We start from the raw sequence: 21,966 nt of genomic DNA, 5'->3' as shown, positions 1-21,966 counted from the left end.
TATATCCCACTATATCTCACTATATCTCAGTATAATCTCAGTATATCCCACTATATCTCAGTATAATCTCAGTATATCCCACTATATCTCAGTATAATCTCAGTATATCCCACTATATCTCACTATATCTCAGTATAATCTCAGTATATCCCACTATATCTCAGTATATCTCAATATAATCTCAATATACACTCTCCTAAAGGATTATTAGGAACACACACTAATACTGTGTTTGACCCCCTTTCGCTTACAGAACTGCCTTAAAGTGTTAGTTCACCCAAAAATGAAAATGAAGTCATTAATTACTCACCCCCATGCTGTACCAACCCCGTAAGACCTTCGTTCATCTTCGGGACACAAATAAAGATATTTTTGATTGAATCTGCGAGCTAGATCAGTCCTAGATAGACTGCCTAAGGGACTGACTCTTGACGGCCCATAAAGTCATTAAAGAAAAGGTTTAAATATTCCATGTGACTACAGCGGCTCAATTATAAGTTTATCAAGCGACCAGACTACTTTTTGTGCGAAAAAAAACCATAAATAACGACTTTATTCCACTATTCCATTACTTCCTAATGGGCCTTGAGACGAGAGTGGAAGAGATTTCCAGAACGCGTGCGTGAGAACTGAGACGAGGACGTTCTTCTTCGTCTGCTTCTTGTTTCCGGCTGCTCCGCTCAGGAGTATTAGCGCCCCCTACCGTATAAGATGATGATCCATATATAAGGCGCCCCGGATTATAAGGCGCACAGCACTGTCGTATTTGAGAAGATTAAAGGCTTTTAATCATGGACTGAATCATGTAGTGTGTGTGTGTGTGTGTGTGTGTGTGTGTGTGTGCCTCAAACATGCGCATGTCTCGCCTTTAAACAGTTTCATGGCATTTCCACTCGAGTCCCTGTAATGCTGAGATTATACGGATCATGTTTGTGAGGCTCGTATGCTCTTCTGTTCTGCCAGTGACTAACACTCCCAGAAGCCTCTTCTCTGAGCCGTGAGATGTGCATGTGGGTGTTGGGACAGAAATAACTGATAATAATCATGTTGTCTGAGTCTCATCATCCGTCTGATGCTTTACACTGAGAGCCGCCTCCAGAAACACTGGAGATCTGAAGATCATCTGGAGCTCCTCATGTAATAACACGACACTTCTCATAACCAGGAACATGAGCTGATTCCTCTAGTTCCCTCCACAATCACAGGTGTATCTTTAGTAACATTATAAACGTCACACATCAGTTTAATGCGTCCTTGATGAACACAAGCAATCTTAGCCCAGAGTTTACAATGATATATTAATCACAAGCTAATAGATATCCGTAAACTGACTTTATAGAAGGAAAACTATAGGAAGCGTGTGTGTGTGTGTGTGTGTGTGTGTGTGTTCAGGAAAGGCGAGTCGTCAGTGTTCAGGGCTCATACGGGGACGGTGCGCAGCGTGAGCTTCTCCAGTGATGGTCAGACACTGGTCACCGCGTCTGATGATAAGAGCATCAAAGTCTGGACCGTCCATCGCCAGAAGTTCCTCTTCTCCCTCAACCAGCACATCAACTGGGTGCGCTGCGCCAGGTACTGCTCACTAATCACTAATCACTGCTCACTAATCACTGTTCACTAATCACTAATCACTGCTCACTAATCACTGGTCACTAATCACTAATCACTGGTCACTAATCACTGGTCACTAATCACTGGTCACTAATCACTGGTCACTAATCACTGGTCACTAATCACTAATCACTGGTCACTAATCACTGGTCACTAATCACTAATCACTGTTCACTTCTCACTAATCACTGGTCACTAATCACTAATCACTAATCACTGGTCACTAATCACTAATCACTGGTCACTTCTCACTAATCACTAATCACTGGTCACTAATCACTAATCACTGGTCACTAATCACTAATCACTGGTCACTAATCACTGGTCACTAATCACTGGTCACTAATCACTGGTCACTAATCACTGGTCACTAATCACTAATCACTGGTCACTAATCACTGGTCACTAATCACTAATCACTGTTCACTTCTCACTAATCACTGGTCACTAATCACTAATCACTAATCACTGGTCACTAATCACTAATCACTGGTCACTTCTCACTAATCACTAATCACTGGTCACTAATCACTAATCACTGGTCACTAATCACTAATCACTTCTCACTTCTCACTAATCACTAATCACTGGTCACTAATCACTGGTCACTAATCACTAATCACTGTTCACTTCTCACTAATCACTGGTCACTAATCACTGTTCACTTCTCACTAATCACTGGTCACTAATCACTAATCACTGGTCACTAATCACTGGTCACTAATCACTAATCACTGTTCACTTCTCACTAATCACTGGTCACTAATCACTGTTCACTTCTCACTAATCACTGGTCACTAATCACTAATCACTGGTCACTAATCACTGGTCACTAATCACTAATCACTGGTCACTAATCACTAATCACTTCTCACTTCTCACTTCTCACTAATCACTAATCACTGGTCACTAATCACTGGTCACTAATCACTAATCACTGTTCACTTCTCACTAATCACTGGTCACTAATCACTGTTCACTTCTCACTAATCACTGGTCACTAATCACTAATCACTGGTCACTAATCACTGGTCACTAATCACTAATCACTGTTCACTTCTCACTAATCACTGGTCACTAATCACTGTTCACTTCTCACTAATCACTGGTCACTAATCACTAATCACTGGTCACTAATCACTAATCACTGTTCACTAATCACTGGTCACTAATCACTAATCACTGGTCACTAATCACTAATCACTGGTCACTAATCACTAATCACTAATCACTGGTCACTAATCACTGGTCACTAATCACTGGTCACTAATCACTAATCACTGTTCACTTCTCACTAATCACTAATCACTGGGCTCTAATAGGGATGGCTCAATACCACAATATTTTGCTTCGTTACGATACCAGAACATAATACCTCAGTATCGATGCTAAATCGATGCCACAGTCGGGGAAAAGTCTCAATTTTAGTGAATTGAAACAATTTTATTGAACACTGCTTCAAACTCTCCACTATGTGCAAAGAAAAGAAAAAGTATCAATAAAACAAAAACATATCAATGTAAAAAATAAATAAATTCAATCAAGGAACATACAACATTTAGATTTTGAAAAAACAACAAAAAACAATTAAAATAGGTTGATTATCTATAATAGATTAACATATAATATTAATAATTATCGAATAATAAAAATATGATTTGTGCATTTTAAAACGAGAGTCACGCCGTGAAAAATGCTTTTTATATTGATTTTAGACCAATTATCACTGTAGGGTTTCATCTTCTATTAGCAAACATTAGGAATATACGTGATCTGAAATGATTTAATGTGATCTGTTCTGCTGTGATCTGACTGACGTGTTCTGCCGTGTTCTAGCGTGTTTTTTTCTGGTGTGCTGCTGACTAGTGTCGTACGACTCCTTCAGGTTTTCCCCTGACGGGCGTCTGATCGTGTCTGCCAGCGATGACAGAACAGTGAAGCTGTGGGATAAGAACAGCAGAGAGTGTGTTCACTCGTTCTGTGATCACAGCGGGTGAGTGAGCACACACACACACACACACACACACACAGAAACACTCAGGCTCCTCTGCTTGTGTTCAGGTATGTCAACACCGTGGCGTTTCACCCGAGTGGCACCTGTGTGGCAGCGGCTGGCACAGACAACACAGTGAAGGTGTGGGACATTCGCTCACACAGACTCCTGCAGCACTATCAGGGTGAGACGGACCAATGCTTTAGGAACACTTTGCAAAAAGTCTCAGTTAACGTTGGTTAATGCCTTAAAGGATTAATTGACTTCAGAATAAAAATTTCCTGATAATTTACTCTCCCCACGTCATCCAAGATGTTCATGTCTTTCTTTCTTCGGTGGAAAAGAAATGAAGGTTTTTGAAGACAACATTGCAGGATTGTTTCTAAATGTAGTGTCTTCAATGGGGTCCAACGGGTCGAAGGGTCAGATGTGAGTTTCAGTGCCGCTTCAGAGTCTCGATCCCAGCCGAGGAATAAGAGTCTGATCTAAACAAACCAGCGGACATTTTATAACAAAATAAACATTTATGAGCTGCTGATGGCTGTAGTGTCTGCGGTCGCCTGCGGGGGGCGTGAGCTCAGAGAGAATATAACATAGAAGAGCTCATAATGCCACAGCTGCAGATGCACACTGAACCAATGACAACACTAATGATTAAATTATATCAAATTTAGCAAACTCACCAAAAAAATTATCTTTACAATATAGTTAAAAGTAAATTCATTCACATTGTTATATATTACTTTAAAATATTTTATCATAATTACTTCTGCTTATTTTTATAAAAAAAAAAAAACTTTAGAACTTTACAACATACAAAAAAAAAGTAAGGTCAATGACAAGACAAGGTTTGTTAGATTGATGTGGTGCTCCTCAAAGATGTAGAAATATTTGTGAATTTTTAATAATTCATGATATTTTTTGCAACAACAAGAAAAAAAGAAACCTTGGAAACACAATTCTATACATTAAACTGGGTTTGGTTGCAGTGAAAAAACATGTTTTGTGCTGAAACATTTTAGTTGTTGAAAACCGTCAAATTAAGTTTTAAAATGGAGTCTGTTTTTACGGTTTATATGTTTTATGTAGTTGTGTTTGTGTTTGTGTGTGTGTTTCAGTTCATAGTGCAGCGGTGAACGACCTCTCCTTCCATCCTTCTGGAAACTTCCTCATGTCAGCCTCCAGTGACTCCACACTCAAGATCCTGGACCTGCTGGAGGGCCGGCTGCTCTACACACTGCACGGCCATCAGGTACACACAGCTGACCCCTGACCTCTGACCCCGACCTTAACCCTGACCTCCAGTGACTCCACACTCAAGATCCTGACCTCTGACCCTCCACTCTATCTCCAGAACCTGTGCGCTGAAGACAGAGTCTCGGACATGAACTCTGACCCGATGACTGCTTCGTATGTTCGGACGACCCCCGTGATGCCCTAAATCACACATGACCTCTGCCTCATTACCTGATGTCTACTTTAGTGTTCAGGAGGCGGTAGAGCAGGGCTAATGCAGCGCTCGGGTTGTTCTGCACATGATCTGTGTGTTCGGCAGGTGTTGTGTTTTCCCTTCAGCGGAGCGCCGGATAAATCAATCCAGTATCAAAGCGCACGCCTACAGACTGAAGATGAGTCATGTTAGCGCTCAGACCTGAACGCCTGCTAGCGTCAGTGGGATGAGCGTGTGACCTCTGTCGGCCTTCATCACCCTGCATGTCCATATTCAATTATTACTTCGGCTTCTTTTCATGAATGAACTTTAAACATCAACAAACAAACACACATTACTATGTTTTATTATTATTCCAGTGCAAACATCTCGGGCTCGCTAAAAACATTCAATGATGGCACAAAACGGAAAAGTAGCCTATTACGTAAAAAAAACTTAAATGGGATATTGGAAAATAAAAAACTACCATTTTAGAAGAACAAATCATATCTGTATGTCTGTATTACAGACTCTAATATTTAATGAACCAACATGCACAACCTTAGTTTTTCTGCTTGTATTCAGTAATGAACTTTTAACAGACGTAAATATATATATATATATATACGGGCTCTGCTAGAAATGTTTTAGTTTTATCATATGCCAGCGCTGGCTTCATAGCCACTAGTTATGCTATTTCGTCTCTACGACAAACAAACATTTTGGACCTGAATTTGTATATGTACTAATGTTGTAAATGTGAGGATCGTGATTAGCATTAGTGCGGTCGCTCATCAGATGAAACAAGCTTAGCCTTGACTCGTTCCTGCAGTCAGCATGAGTCTGTCTCTCTGGAAGCTGGCATTGGCCAGAGGAGGTCAGCGCGCTAGTGTGTGTGTGTGTGTGTGTGTGTGCGTGCGATGGCGTTCGGTGCGGCTGTAGTCAGCATCAGTGTATCCCGCACGTGTGCTGTGCAGTTCTTATCCATATTTCTAACACGCAGTCGAGCGTGACACTCAACACACCTCATCAGTGGAGATATGTCATGTGTTCTAGCTCACGCACACCTGCTGCTGCTAACGAAGCCCTTGATTAGTGAGACGACCCCTGTTCTGCAGATCTGTGCTGAGACTGCAGAACATGAACACACATTTATCCACAAGTTTCCGAGGGGCGCTCCTGTAAAAAATAAAGTGGGTGAAACTTCCGGTGACGCGGCGGGAGTAGCATTCCAATGGTATTTTGTGTGTTAGTTAGCGAAGAGGCTAGCTGTTTTTCGGAGAATTATTGTACTATTTAAAGACGCAAATCTTTCTGAGAGATGTCGTTACGGAGCTCAGGGACAACATGTGCTGTTCGCGGTTGTATGTATAACCGGACTAAACTAATTTAGTGGCTTAAACGTGATTGTTTTGAACATAAGCTGAAAACTAAATCAGAGTGATCCTGCCAGAGCCCGTCTCTGATCCTGCCAACGACTGTAGTTTCCATCACCTCCCAAAAGACGACGAATCTTCCTCTGTACATTTGTTTAAATTCTTAATATTCTATAAACTCTCTCAGCATGTGATTGGCTGTTCGCTACTGATGTCACACCTAAACTCAGGATCAAAGCCTGTGTTGACAGAATACCAGATGTGCCAGTTAATGTATTCAAGCTGCACATTCATTTATAATTTTGAATAAACTCCAAAGCACAATGACTAAGTGTGTATTTTTTATTTTAATTGTTTGTCAGCTCGCACAACTGTCTGTCACCATGCCTTGATGAGTATTGATTATTAATAATGTTATTGTAATACTCCCAATCAGCTACTGTGGAGGGTAAAGGTACTGTTATTTCACCCTTTTTAATTTGGTTGAGGTTGTGTTCCCACATCATTAGCTAGTTTGGATCGCTATAACTTGAATGACTGTCAACTGTTGAATGAACGAGTGTGAAGTATGTCAAGTTGCGCTTTGTTTACTTCCAACCGGAAGACGCGCCCACTTTTGACGCAAGGCCTCATGGGGCGTAGGAAACTTGTGGATAAGAGTGGTCAGTTTGAAGTCTTCTACGCTGAAGAAAGGCCAAATGTTCTCTCTCTGGGTTTAGCACATGCACAGGTGCAAATTTAACGAATTGTTCAAAGATATTTATCTTCTAAGAGTGCCGAGAAAGCAGGTGTCATGCGTCGATATGAAACCGCTTCTCAAACACACACAATCATTATAATGGAATAATCTTCAGTTTTCACAGGAGTGCTGGATTACAGTTCACCAACACTGAATCTGCTGATTCTAGGTCCAGATTTTGGCTATAAAATATTTTTTATATATATTCTTAATTTTTTTCTTGTAAATGTGCTTGTGTACTGCTGTTTCTTGCATTGAAACGCTGGAGGTGAGCGTTAGATGGCGCTGTGAGTGTGTGTTCCAGCAGATGCTGCTGCAGTCGAGTGTGTCTCGGAGCATGTGCGCACACGTGTGTGAGGGTGTGTGTGTGTGTGTGTGTGTGTTACAGACTCGTCCAGTCCACATTCCTCGTGCTCATCTGACGCTTCAGGCTGAGACACTATCGGCCGTGCACACCTGCACTCAACACACAGTACTCGGATGATTACATTCATTTTTCAGACTGATCTCATGAAGTAGCGTGTGTATGACACGCCAATTTGTATTTCCATTTTTGGCGTGCTATCAAGACGCATAATCGCTTTTCAGCGTGTTTATGAATGCCGTTGACTTAACGTTATTACTGTATATATAAATATATGACTTCCCTCAACCCCGTCCCTAACCCTACCCGTCACTGGGGTTAATGGCATTTATGACTGATCCCTCACCATCCTAGGAAAGAAAAGATCGATCCCCAGATGTAGATCTACATTTTGCTTCGTTTCGCGCGGACATTTGACGTGTACAGACACACGGAATCACGTTAATGGCGTAGACATACACGCGGATACACGTGGATAGCTCAAAATGCGTAGAGATAACACACCACTTGACTCAAAATTGGCGTATATGTTTACGCAAAAGTCATGATGTCATGTTGTATTTTTGGATGTTTCTTCCAGTAGCTGTGATGTGTTGCTCTATGAAGCCTGATTTGCAGTCTTTGTTGTGTTTATCGTAGCCTAGAATAATTTAGATTACAGCCGTATGTTCAGGACGCAGCCTGTCGTGTTTAAGGTCATTGGTGCATCAGTCGCTTGTCTAATATACATCTCGGCAAATCTAGAACTATACATCAAAAACAGCATGTGCACTTCAGGACCTTCACTGAGACTCACACACACACACACACACACTAGTGAATCCAGCGAGTGGACACTTGACATCAACTGTGTTACACTCCAAAACCCTTACACTCCATGTGCACAGGATACGTGTGTGTGTGAGAGAGAGAGAGAGAGAGTGAGTGAGAGTGTGTGTGTGTGTGTGAGCGTGTGTTGAGTGAGTGTGTGTGTGGTTTGGTTTTGTGTCCGTGTCTGGTCTGAGGTCAGCTCATGTTCAGCCTATATTTACCCTGCTCTCTTCAGCCAAAGTCGATACGGCTCCGTGACGCTGTAATTCCCTCCTGCAGTCGGCCGAGGGTTTCTTCTGAGAGTCGTGTGTGTATAGAAGGAAACGACTGGTGCCTTCCAGATTACAGTGCAGAATAAAGCCGTTTGTGTCCGACTGAAGGAGATGATTAGACCAATGTCCAAGCTCCTGTTTTATGAATAAGACAAGCAAACAACATGAAATATACAGCTATATATCTATAGCGAGGCTCTGAGCAGTAATTATTGACGAGACTCACAGGAGACTGAAGCAGGACAGCTGGCAGGTTTATTACACAGTCACTGTGCAACACACTATTCACATAATTATTTTCTCTTACATTAGAAAATACCCCCAAATAAAATAGAGCTCTTTCATTTGGAAAAAACAACAACTAGGAAAACAAAATAAATTGTCCTTGGGAAAACAGAAAGTCACTCTCCCCGGGTAGTAAACCAAAACACATTCAAGTTTCCTAATCTGAAATCCCTGAAATCCAATCTCCGAGGTCTGGATACGGATCCGCTCAGAGACTCCCACACCGCCGGCCACACTCGTCCGAACGCTCCTCCCGCAGACTCCCTCACGGGGACAGGCTCGCCATCCAACGCCTGTGCTCTCCAGGATAAAAACATCTGCACACACAGCAGTACAGAATAGATCAAAAACAATAGGCTTTATGCACAACTTACTTCCGCATTCTCTGTAAAACAGGTAGCATCGCTTCCGGTCCAGGTCTTTTGTATGTGCTTCATGAAATTTGTTTGCGGTTTTACTCAAGATAACTTAAAAGGAGCGAGCAAAGATTAGCAAAACAATATCCCTCACATGTGCAGATTGATATTTTAAACGTTTTATATTTTTTATTCTTCACTGCAACGTTTAGATATTTAAATGGAATAAAACGCCAATAACAAATTGAACTAGTTAGGTTAGCTGATTACCTTAAATATCCATAGATATCGTAATCAGTTCTTACGGCCGTTAACACTTTCTCTGACAAGCGGATGCGATGAGACCCGTTTTCCGGTTTGGTCACGTGACGCACTGCATAAAGCCTATTACAATTCTTTAGTGCAATATAAACATCCTACAATACCCTCGAGTCTCATGTCACTCCGATTGGTTTTATTATAATAGCATGAGATCTTAAAACCTAATGTTTTTCACTGATAACATCACCTGTTGTTAGCTAGCAATATGACACGCTAATGAGCCCATTGAGACAACAGAAACTCAGCGGAGGGTTCGGCAGAAAACACGAAGAACAACAGAAAAATGTCTCCCACAATGCAGTCCTCGGGTTAGGGTTAGGGTCCTCGGGTTACCAGTAAAAGATTATCTTATCCACTCAACTCCTGATTAGAACTGACTAGATGTCTCTGTTTTTCGATCTATTTTCGCCACGTGAACTAGAGCTTTTTCCTAATGCAGCTGGAAACAGAGGTGAATCCCCAATGACCAATATAAAAAACAGTGCTAGCGCGCCCTCTACTGGCATCATGACACTCGACTAGTTAACCCTTGAGTGACAGCATATATTCTATATGGGTTACACACTACTTTGAGAAGCATCATTTATATTCTTCGTTACTAACCGTCTCATAATGATTGTGTTTTTAGGGTCCTGCCACCTGTGTGAGCTTCTCCAGGGCCGGAGACTTCTTCGCCTCTGCTGGCTCTGATCAACAGGTAATGCTCTGCTGTATGATCACAGAGAAGTGTGTGTGTGTCCAGTACACAGTGCTCATCATGTGACCTGTTCTCATCATGTGACCTGTTGCAGGTGATGGTGTGGAGGACAAACTTCGACAGTGTGGATTACAGTGCCGTGCTGGAGCAGAGATGTGCAGCGGACTCCAGCGCTTCGGTTCACAGCGGCCCATTTACACAGGTAAACGCATCACCGCACCGTCACCACATCACTACATCATCACCACATCATCATCACTACATCACCACCGCATCATCATCACTACATCACTACGTCATCACCACATCATCATCACTACATCACCACCGCATCATCATCACTACATCACCACATCATCACCACATCACTACATCATCACCACATCATCATCACTACATCACCACCGCATCACCACCACATCATCACCGCATCATCATCACTACATCACCACCGCATCATCTCCACATCACCACCGCATCATCACCACATCATCACCACATCATCACCACTGCATCACCACGCATCACCACCACATCATCACCACATCACTACATCATCACCACATCATCACCACATCACTGCATCACCACCGCATCACCACCATATCATCAACACTACATCACCACATCATCACCACATCATCACCACATCATCACCACATCATCAACACTACATCACCACATCATCACCACATCATCAACACTACATCACCACATCATCACCACATCATCATCACTGCATCATCACCACATCACCACATCATCATCACTACATCACCACCGCATCACCACCACATCATCACCACATCATCAACACTACATCACCACATCATCATCATCTCTACATCACCACTGCATCACCACCGCATCACCACCACATCATCACCGCATCATCACCACATCATCATCACTACATCACCACCGCATCACCACCACATCACCACCACATCATCACCACATCATCAACACTACATCACCACATCATCACCACATCATCATCACTACATCACCACATCATCACCACATCATCACCACATCACTACATCATCACTACATCATCACCACATCATCACTACATCATCACCACATCATCATCACTACATCACCACCGCATCACCACCACATCATCACCACATCAACACTACATCACCACATCATCACCACATCATCATCACTACATCACCACATCATCACTACATCATCACCACATCATCATTATCATCACTATTTATTTGGTGCTTTGTTCAAGCATCTCAAACCATTATTTTATTTGTATTATTAAGATGTCTGCACAAGAGTTAACACTAAAATTAGCTGAAATTAATCTCGTTTTGGTCTACACTGGAAGTGTTCTGTTAGCTCTGCTAATCTATAATCACTAAAACTCAAACTAAATGAAATAAAAACTAAATAGAAATATAAAATAACATGACAATATAAAAACTAAACTAAAACTTACAATACCATTAATGAAACTAACTAAAACTAAACTTTGAAATTTAAAGCAAAATTGAAAATGATATTAAAATAAAAACTAATTTAAAAAAGCAAAACTATAATAACCTTGTGAGGAGAACCTGTTTACCATGAATGAGGAGAACCTCCCGGTGGTGAACGTGGAGCAACTTCCGACGGTGAACAAAGAGAACCTCCGGACCGTGAACGAGGAGAACCTCCCATCCCGACGGTGAACGAGGAGAACCTCCCGACGGTGAACGCGGAGCACCTTCCGACGGTGAACAAAGAGAACCTCCGGACCGTGAACGAGGAGAACCTCCCATCCCGACGGTGAACGAGGAGAACCTCCCGACGGTGAACGCGGAGCACCTTCCGACGGTGAACAAAGAGAACCTCTCGACCGTGAATGAGGAGAACCTCTCGACCGTGAATGAGGAGAACCTCCCATCCTGACGGTGAACGCGGAGAACCTCCCGACGATTGAACAAAGAGAACCTCTCGACCGTGAATGGAGAGAACCTCCCATCCTGACAGTGAACGAGGAGAACCTCCTGACGGTGAACAAAGAGAACCTCTCGACCGTGAACGAAGAGAACTTCCCGATGGTGAACAAAGAGAACCTCCCATCCTGACAGTGAATGAGGAGAACCTCCCATCCCAACGGTGAACGAGGAGAACCTCCCGACGGTGAACGCGGAGCACCTTCCGACGGTGAACAAAGAGAACCTCTCGACCGTGAATGAGGAGAACCTCTCGACCGTGAACAAAGAGAACCTCTCGACCGTGAATGAGGAGAACCTCTCGACCGTGAATGAGGAGAACCTCCCATCCTGACGGTGAACGCGGAGAACCTCCCGACGATTGAACAAAGAGAACCTCTCGACCGTGAATGGAGAGAACCTCCCATCCTGACAGTGAACGAGGAGAACCTCCTGACGGTGAACAAAGAGAACCTCTCGACCGTGAACGAAGAGAACTTCCCGATGGTGAACAAAGAGAACCTCCCATCCTGACAGTGAATGAGGAGAACCTCCCATCCCAACGGTAAACGAGGAGAACCTCCCGACGGTGAACGCGGAGCACCTCACAACGGTGAACAAAGAGAACCTCTCGACCGTGAATGAGGAGAACCTCTCGACCGTGAACAAAGAGAACCTCTCGACCGTGAATGAGGAGAACCTCTCGACCGTGAACAAAGAGAACCTCTCGACCGTGAATGAGGAGAACCTCCCATCCTGACGGTGAACGAGGAGAACCTCCCGACGGTGAACAAAAAGAACCTCTCGACCGTGAATGAAGAGAACCTCCCATCCTGACAGTGAACGAGGAGAACCTCCCGACGGTGAACAAAGAGAACCTCTCGACCGTGAACGAAGAGAACCTCCCGATGGTGAACAAAGAGAACCTCCCATCCTGACTGTGAATGAGGAGAACCTCTCGACCGTGAACAAAGAGAACCTCTCGACCGTGAATGAGGAGAACCTCCCATCCTGACGGTGAACGCGGAGAACCTTCCGACGGTGAACAAAGAGAACCTCCCATCCTGACAGTGAACAAGGAGAACCTCCCGATGGTGAACGAGGAGAACCTCCTGATGGTGAACAAAGAGAACCTCCCGACCGTGAATGAGGAGAACCTCCGCGACTGTGAACAAAGAGAATACACATGTTGTGTATTTGACAGTTAAGCACAAAACTCACTTTATTTTGATGCATTTTTCAGAAAACAAGATGTAATATCTTCAGTCATTTTTCTTCTTCTCCAGTAAATGCATTTTGATTTTGAAGAATTATCAGATATTTGTCATTAAAACGAGATAGAAACATCATTATTAGCAGTGGATGTGCTGGTATCTAGTATCTAGTAGTGATGAAGATCATAACGGCAGTGATAATCTCAGTTACGACGACAGCATCACATAAAACTAATAAACACCCTGATCAATAACAGTCAAATCATCAGTATTGAATGAAGTCAGTGTGTTACTCTTGATGTAGATGCAGAGGCTTCTGGGAACACTACTAAATATTCACTGAACCATCTGAACGAACGATTCTCTGAGGTGAATCATTCTTCCCATGCTACTGCACAACTCCTGCAACTTTCTTCTGCTTCTAATGGCCATAGATTATCCATCTAATCTAAATTACCAGTTATGTTGATCCTTCTCGCTCTGACAGCAATTTATCATATAATGTTGAATGTAAGGCTTTGTGTTTAGAGGTTCTTTCCCTCCACATTGGGCAGTAAACTGGTGTATTGGTGGATCGCTCATAACAGAAGTGTGTGTGTGTGTGTGAGAGAGAGAGTGTGTGTGTGTGTGTGTGTGTTGGGTTCATCTGTGTAGCTCTGGATTGACCTTCACAGGGTCAGAATCTCATCTTTAAATAATGACTTCCAGACCAACATTGATTGAGTATTTTTAGCAACTCCTTGCCGAGGCTGGGAAATGTAGGAGTGGTTAAATATTAAAGTCTGTGGTTGTAGGAGTAGGAGTGTGTGTAGGTGTGTAGGTGTGTGTGTGTGGTTGTAGGTGTAGAAGTGTGTGTAGAGTTTCCTCACTTCTACACGGATGGATGGCCGATCTGCATCAGCAGAACATCATGCATGTGTTGGACCGAGGACATCTAAAAGCGATGTATTTTTTCAAACTCTGTATCTTTCTGTATCTCTGTAAGTCAGATAAAATATCCAAAAGTATGTATTCATTAAGTTATGTAATAAAAAATATTTTTTAAGCAACAAATAAAGTTTAACCAGAATTATATTTTTAAATGTTTATTATTATTATTATATTAATACAAATGTTTCTACATTTTGTTTTAATGATTAGATACAATTTTAGTATCCAAAAAAGGAATTTCTAATTAAAATCATGGAATTTATCAACAAATTATTATTTTTATGGCCCTAAAATTATTTATAAATTTATAATTATTGATAAATTTCTAAAAAATCATTTTTTAATAATTTTCCCCCCCAATTTTCATTTTATTCTTCCCAAATTCCATTTAATGAAATCACAACTAAACCAAACTTTAAACAGTTTTATAATTTATTGCATTTGTACCACAATAGTGTTTTATTTTGTGATGAATCCTGTCGTGTGATGCATGTGATTCTCATAGACGGGGTAGTTGAGTGTGACTCTGGATGTGTGTGTGTGTGTGTGTGTGTTTCTCTGCAGTTCAGAGAGTCGGTGTGAGCGCTGCTGTAAATGTCACACACTCAAACACACTCTTTCTCCAGCGCTGCTGCTGCTGCTCAATGGCTCTGACACACTCTACATTTGTCAGATGTAATTAGAGGAACCTGAAAACTGAACACGTGTCTTCACAAGTCCGTTCCCTGTTTCCTGGAAATGTTGAATGGCACTAATGTTCGCCCATTGTCTGCGTCTTCAATGAGACGGTTAGTCATGTGTGTGTAGATCACTGGAGTGTGTGTGTAGATTACTGTCTGTACATCGCGTTCTCTCTATTATATATTGGGTCTCATCTGAAGGTTTATGCAACACACGGTGATCAAGGTGATTGATGGCTGCAGTCTGTCACTGACTAATCAGATGAAATGGCGTTTGTTTTCTATTCTTTTTGTAAATATGATTATTAATATTTTGCTTTGACTGAATCCACATTTGTCTATGTTGAACTGTTATGAGTGCATCCCATATCGTGCATGATTTCTGCTGGAGTCTCCCATTACAGAGACCCATGGAGACTTGAGGCACTTTTAATGACTGAAATGCATTTGATACACACATCAGGTGAAGGATCTGCGCTCACACGATGCTGGAGAGCTTTTCTGATGAAGTCTTTACATTATCTCTGAAGAGCAGTTTAAATGAGTCCTCCACAGCAGTTCAGTGTGTGTGTGTGTGTGTGTGTGTGTGTGTGTGTGTGTGTGTGTGTGTGTGTGTGTGAGGGTTGTCTTGATTCAGCTCAGCAGCGCAACACGTAGTGTTTGTGAGGCGCTCTTCTTTGTTAAACTGATTAAATATTATACCATAAAACGTGTAAAGATTGAAATGTTCAAATGTACAGGAAATATAATTGCATTTTTCATGTCTAAATAGTAGGACTGTGAATCTTTGGGTAGACAGCGAATCGATTCACGATTCATAGATTTTCTATTCGATTCAAGAACGATTTGTGCAAATTCAGAACGATCCAATTCAAGGCGATTCATATCCAAATTCGATTCGATTCTTATTTTTTTTTATATGCATTAAAGTATTATTTCAATGCTCCCCCAATGGGTCTGAATTACACAGCGGCCTTCGGGGTCAGATAGTGGGGACAAAGAAACAATAACAACAATAACATTATGTTTTAACATTATGGGCCCTATCTTGCACCCGGCGCAAATGACTTTATACACAAACGCAATTATCATTCCTATTTTGCATGCGCGCAAAGCGGGCGTTTCCCTCCACAGACGCACGTCGGTTGTGTTTATATATTTTAAACCACTGAATCGCTATAGAATTTAATTTAATTTAATTAAATTCTTATCCATTTAAATCGATTATTCACGTAAATAAACTATTTACGATTCAAAATACATGTTTCAGGATCGATGCATATGGATCGTCAGGATTTGTAATCGATGCATTGAGAAAACGAGTAAATCGTTACACCCCTAATAAATAGGACCTCCACCTCCCCTCTGAAATGAAAAACCCTTTCATAGGAGTCATCAACACTATCTCATCATAGTTCATAATTATTTCACATTTAGCTGAATTAGCGGCTAATTCGTTTGATCCGTTTTTTTCACGACCGGCTCAAAGCCGTGACAAATGAGCGGAGGATATAGTGAAGTTGGTCTGCTTGTAAGTGTGTTTATTAACATAAATAGAAAAACATATAGAACAGGAAACCAATTTCAACACAACTACCATTTCCACTAAGCTCAGAGTCAGATCATAGCAAAGAAAAACAAAACAAACCCAACTCAAACAGGAACAGAAGATCTCGAAGCTCTCTCACCATCCTCAAAGCCTAAGCTAATATACAGGTGTACATCTATTTAAACTGCTGAGTCCAGCACATGTCAGAAGTCAAAGTAGATGCGGAAGTACCATTGTTTATTGAATGGTTAATAAATCATCGTACATCATTATGATAAATGCAGAAACTGTCCGATGGGAAGGAATCTGCAGACATTTTCCCTTTATGAATTTATTAAGGCCTACTTCCCCAAATATCCTCATTAATGAGCAGAAAGTCTTTGAAAATCAGAGCATTTGTCAGTGTGAAAACATTAAAGACGGCCGTTTTCCTTCATCGCTCACGCACAGATTAATCTCACCACACTAGATCAGAGGAAGCAGCTCTTGATGGATCCGTCAGACCAGAGTTTCTCTGAGGCCTCAGGAAATTTTCCACTGTTGGTTTTTCCAGTCCAGGTGATTCATGGTGAGGGTGTTAAAGGGTGTGTGTGTGTGTGTGTGTGTGTGTGTGTTTGAGCAGCTGTTTAACTGCTGAGCTGTGAATAAGTCCACCTCTCAACAAGAGTTAATCCTGCTCTCTGGAAGCCTGTTTGCTCGGCGTAAGCTCTCAGCGTCTCGTCGGCTCTTCCTTAACGAGATCTGCCTCAGCTCAGACCTTCACTCAACTAGACATCATGTAATTGTTTGCAATATGTTTGCTTGGTAAAGTTGATGGTAAAATAAGTTTGATCTCATGTATTTATGTGCATTCTGTAATCAGGTGTTTTAAAGTTACGTCTAAAGCAGTGTCTACGGGCGTCCGGAGAGCGTTCACAGCGCTTCACTTTCCCACAGTGTGTTACAGCCTTATTCCAACATGGATTCAGTTCAGTGTTTTCCTAAACATTCTGAAAGGTTTGTTTGAAATCTTTGCAAGTTTGTGTACCCAAGTGTTCACAGCCCTTACCATGAGACCCAATCTGGAGCTCAGGTGCGTCCAGTTTCCACTGATCGTCCTTCTACGACTGGACCTGTGGTAAATTCAGTGGATTGGACATGATTTGGGAAGACACACACCTGTCTGCATACGGTCCTGCAGTCAGCAGTGCATGTCAGAGCACAAACCAAAGCGTTGTCTGTAGACTTCCGAGACCGGATGTGTCGAGGCTCGGATCTGGGGAAGAGTGCAGAAACTGCAGCGTTGAAGGTCCCCATGAGCACAGCGGCCTCCATCATCCGTAACCGGAAGAAGTGTGGAGCCAGCGGGACTCGTCCTAGAGCTGAGCGATCGGTAGAGAAGGGCCTCGGTCGGGGAGGAGACGGTCACTGCTGCCAGAGCTCTCCGTGGACCGAGGAGAACCTTCCAGAAGAGCAACCATCGCTCCAAGACTGGTCAGGATGAATGTACAGAGACACTAAAGCTGCTCCAGAGCGCTGGACCTCAGACTGGGGCGACGGTTCATCTTCCAGCAGGACCCTCAGCACAGCCGGAGCCCAGACTCGAGCATCTCTGGAGAGATCTGAACATGGCTGTGCACCGACGCTCCACGTCCGACCTGATGGAGCCTGATGGTGCGTTCACACCGGATGCGAATAGCGCGTCAGGCGCGAATGATTTCAATGTTAAGTCAACGCAAAGACGCGTTACACGCGTAAAAATTCCTCGAATGAGTTGTGGAGCGCGGAAGACGCGAATACACCTCATTTGCGCGAATTGAGCGTCTGGCGCGTTAAGCGCGATACGAGCGAATGATTTAGTTAGTGCCATTTGTGCATTCACACTTTTGACGCACAATTTTTCAAAACTGAACTTTGGCGTCAATTCGGACGCTAATGGCGTAGACATACACGCGGAGACACGCGGATAGCTCAAAATGCGTAGAGATAACACATCACTTGACTCGAAAGTGGCGTACAGTATATGTTTACGCAAAAGTCATGATGTCATGTTGCAGAGTTACTGAGCCTTGTGGTACGCCATACTGAACTTGGGATCGATATCATTTACTGATAATGGTGCGATAAGGTTAACACTTTATTTGAAGGGGTGTGCGTAAGACTGACGTGACACTGTCATGAACATGAAGGAGTCTTTATGAATGTTTATGACTGTTGTCATTAAGTTTCATTCTGTAAATTATGACACTTTTAATGCAAAGTTGACATTGTTTAAAATGTCTTTGTTATGACAACTTGGATCTTAGAGGCTATCTTCCTCCATCACTTCAGCCCGTGTTGAACAGACCTGAAATCACCAGGGTCACACAGGCAAAGATTGACCTATGTTGGCCCAGAGAGAGGCTCTCGAATGGCACCTGTTGGCCAGATGTGTCCAGGAGCCGCTTTATGCCGTCTTTATTCCCCGAACGAGTCGAATGGCTGTTTATATTTGCCTTTTGCCTCTTTCAGAAGAACTCAGACATGATGCTGAACCCTTGGACCAAATGTGTGTTTTTTTGGCATGGTCCTAACTGAAATCTGTACCTGTTGAAGAAGAGTTTCCAAACGCTCTGAACAGATGAGTCTCCCGAAGCTTCTGATCTCTGAACTTCATGCTTTGGCGGGTGATTATTGATCTGAGAACTTCTTCTCTTCTTCGCTCGTGGTCTTCCTTTGTCAATCCTCCTCATCAGTATCAGCCAGATTCAGTCATGAAGTCCTTTCACAGGATCTGTTCTCTTGTCCTTCTCTCGATACTAATGCGCTGGGACACAGACGCTATAGAGTTCAGTCCGCCTGTGGTTTCAGTTTCATTTGGATTTCTATCATGGAGCTTCAATCAGGCTTTCATACAAGGACAAACCCTGGGAAGCAGTCAGGAGTGTACTGTACCCCTGACACACACTGCTCCAGGTGGTAAAAGTGTTTACGAGTATCTTTAATCATCACGTCTTGGGTTTAATTATCAGTCTTTATTGGTGTAATCTGTTCTTGATGGAGCAGTTGTGATGTAGATGCGATCAGTCAGATATGCTGTTAGTCTCATCTGTGTCCATAACACTGTATCTGGGCAACATGAGTGAACTACACAGCTGGCCTTTACATTCAGCACTTTCATTAAACTATCTCATGATTCCTCCAACTATCATCAGAAACACGTGTGACCGCATCAGTGTTTTTAATTAGGACTTGCAACAGCTGCTGATTGAACAGCAACGGCGACCAGAAGTAAATCAATTACTGCCGTAGCCAAAGAACGCAAAAGTCACTAAGCGACAATAAGGAGGATGACGGATCATTGAAAGAGCCCTTAATTATGATTTCACTGTTCCTGAATGTTATAATCTCAGCGTTCGTCTGCACATTTGACTGAGAACAGCTTCCAGAATAGAGTACAATGAAGGCTATACGCACAAAAGTATTTCTCGTTGTGTATTAACAGTTCCAGTTATAAGCTTTATGTAGTTTGTATGATCGCTGTGATGTAAATGAAGTAGCCTGCTAACATTACAGTATTGATGTAGTGTTTACTGTAAGACTTTTGGAGCTTTTGTTAGACTGTTCACCGCCCCTTAGGAATTATCCAGGATTTTGTGATTACTGCTTGTATTAACATAGTTTTACAACAAATGTGATTAAATGGTGGATGGAAAAAAAAAACATACCACTGAAACATTCAGCAGGAGCCGCTGGTTCGTTAACATTTTCAGGGTCTGAATTGGGCCAATCAATCACACTACACTTAGCCAGCTGACCAATCACAGCACACCTAGCCGGCTGACCAATATTTAGCATATTTTGTATGTCAGAAGGAAGGGCGCGCCGTGATGGATCAGATGGATGTCAGTAACAGTTTAGCATCTCTCCTGCAGGAGTCGGAAGCCGCTGGTGTGTCCGCTGGCCGATCCTCACACCGGAGTGACAGCAGAGCCGGACCGGACTCGCAGACGGAGGTGGACCGTGTTCCCGCTGCACTGACCAACACCCTGCAGCACATCATCTCACAGCTGGATGTGCTCACACAGGTAACACCAATACTCTCTGCATAGTCCCTCTCAATCTGTTATCTCAGTCGGACTCTAAAATTCCTTGTGCACGTTAGGGTTAGTTTAGTTAATGAAAACTATGACAAAAAATGTTCAGCGACAACCTTTTTTCCTCGACTAAAGGCCCAAGTTATTTTTAAACAATACCCGTGACTAAGTCCACATGCAATATTGTTACAAAAAAAGATTTCTTCTTTTCTAAGTTTCTACCAAAGTCTTCCTTTATTTTTCTCAAGGATAAAAAAGAGCACACAAGACTGCTGTATAATCGTCTGTGAGCCTAAAATCCCCCAATCACAGCTTTTCTCTTTAAAGGAGACATTTTCTTCCCAGTGTTTTAATTAATATTGTGCAACTGGCAACCCTGCGCACACACTCTCTACACTGATAAGAAAGCGCTGAGGATCTGAGAACATGCATGTAAGCTGAGTTTAGGAACTTAGGAAATACAGGATGCCTAAGAGCTTAAAGTATGTAACCCCCCCAAAAAGAGTGGAAATTGAAACCGGTATGGAGCATGGATGGACGCTGCAGCGGCAGTGATGTTCAATGGGGCTCCTGCCTGGACTGCGTCTCGCTTCTATGCCCACCATGTGAGGCTATGCGTGGAGCTCCGGCGGAAGCTATGTTTGAAAGAGTGTACCTGCGTTTGTTGTGGAGGGAAACGACATGGGCTTGTGGACATTTGACTGGGGAACATCTCACCGCTGCACTGCTGCGGCAGTGACTTTCAGAAACGACTCCTGCGGGAGTATCTTGGCACTGGAGGTTTGAGAACGCCCTGCCACATCCATGACATGGAGCCCTATGGAGTTAGAGCACATTGGGCTTCCAGACGTCACAAACGGAGAAGGAGGTCCTCGTCCCTCAAGGCAAACGGGCCACCAGTATCTGAAGCGAAACTCCCTACGCAGCCAGAGGGAGCCTACGGTATACACAGGACATGCAGAACTACCATCCTTCTGACGCAGGGGGCGGAGATCACATAAAGACGCAATGGCCCGTCGCGTTCGAGGGACGTACAATCCTTGGTACCTCCAGTCCTGATTTTCGGATAGGAGGGCCCACACTGCGATCCGAACGGGAGAGCCTCCATGGTTAAAAAACATGAAGGATCACACAGCGATTCGGAAAGGGAGAGCCCCCACGTGCCCGAACGGAAAGCTTATACTGCGATTCGACCGGGTGAGAGCATGTGTTTATGCTCTATTTATGTATAAATAGGGAGTTCACTCATCAATCAAAATGGTAGAGCCCACACAGCAAGTCGAATGGGAGAGCCTATGATGCATCTGAACGGAAGAGCCCACACGGCGATTCAGATGGGAGACCCCAC

General features: G+C 43.0%; 1 protein-coding gene across 4 annotated transcripts in view; it reads left to right on the top strand.

Moving 5' to 3' along the window:
- The window catches only part of poc1a (POC1 centriolar protein A), a 39,511-nt gene that overhangs the window by 3,827 nt on the left and 13,718 nt on the right, over positions 1–21,966 (top strand). For all 4 annotated transcript variants that reach the window (XM_039656143.2, XM_089125071.1, XM_089125070.1 and 1 more), the window contains exons 4-10: positions 1,393–1,572; positions 3,497–3,604; positions 3,673–3,788; positions 4,723–4,856; positions 10,185–10,253; positions 10,348–10,455; positions 20,457–20,609. In XM_039656143.2, the coding sequence (XP_039512077.2) occupies positions 1,393–1,572; positions 3,497–3,604; positions 3,673–3,788; positions 4,723–4,856; positions 10,185–10,253; positions 10,348–10,455; positions 20,457–20,609 (868 nt within the window). The remainder of the gene's footprint in view (positions 1–1,392; positions 1,573–3,496; positions 3,605–3,672; positions 3,789–4,722; positions 4,857–10,184; positions 10,254–10,347; positions 10,456–20,456; positions 20,610–21,966) is intronic.

Source organism: Pimephales promelas, chromosome 21 (assembly GCF_988280905.1).
Source record: "Pimephales promelas chromosome 21, fPimPro1.hap1.1, whole genome shotgun sequence".
NCBI classification, from domain to species: Eukaryota; Metazoa; Chordata; class Actinopteri; order Cypriniformes; family Leuciscidae; genus Pimephales; species Pimephales promelas.
Note: the sequence above shows the minus strand (reverse complement) of the source record. Positions and strands in the feature narration are given on the sequence as shown.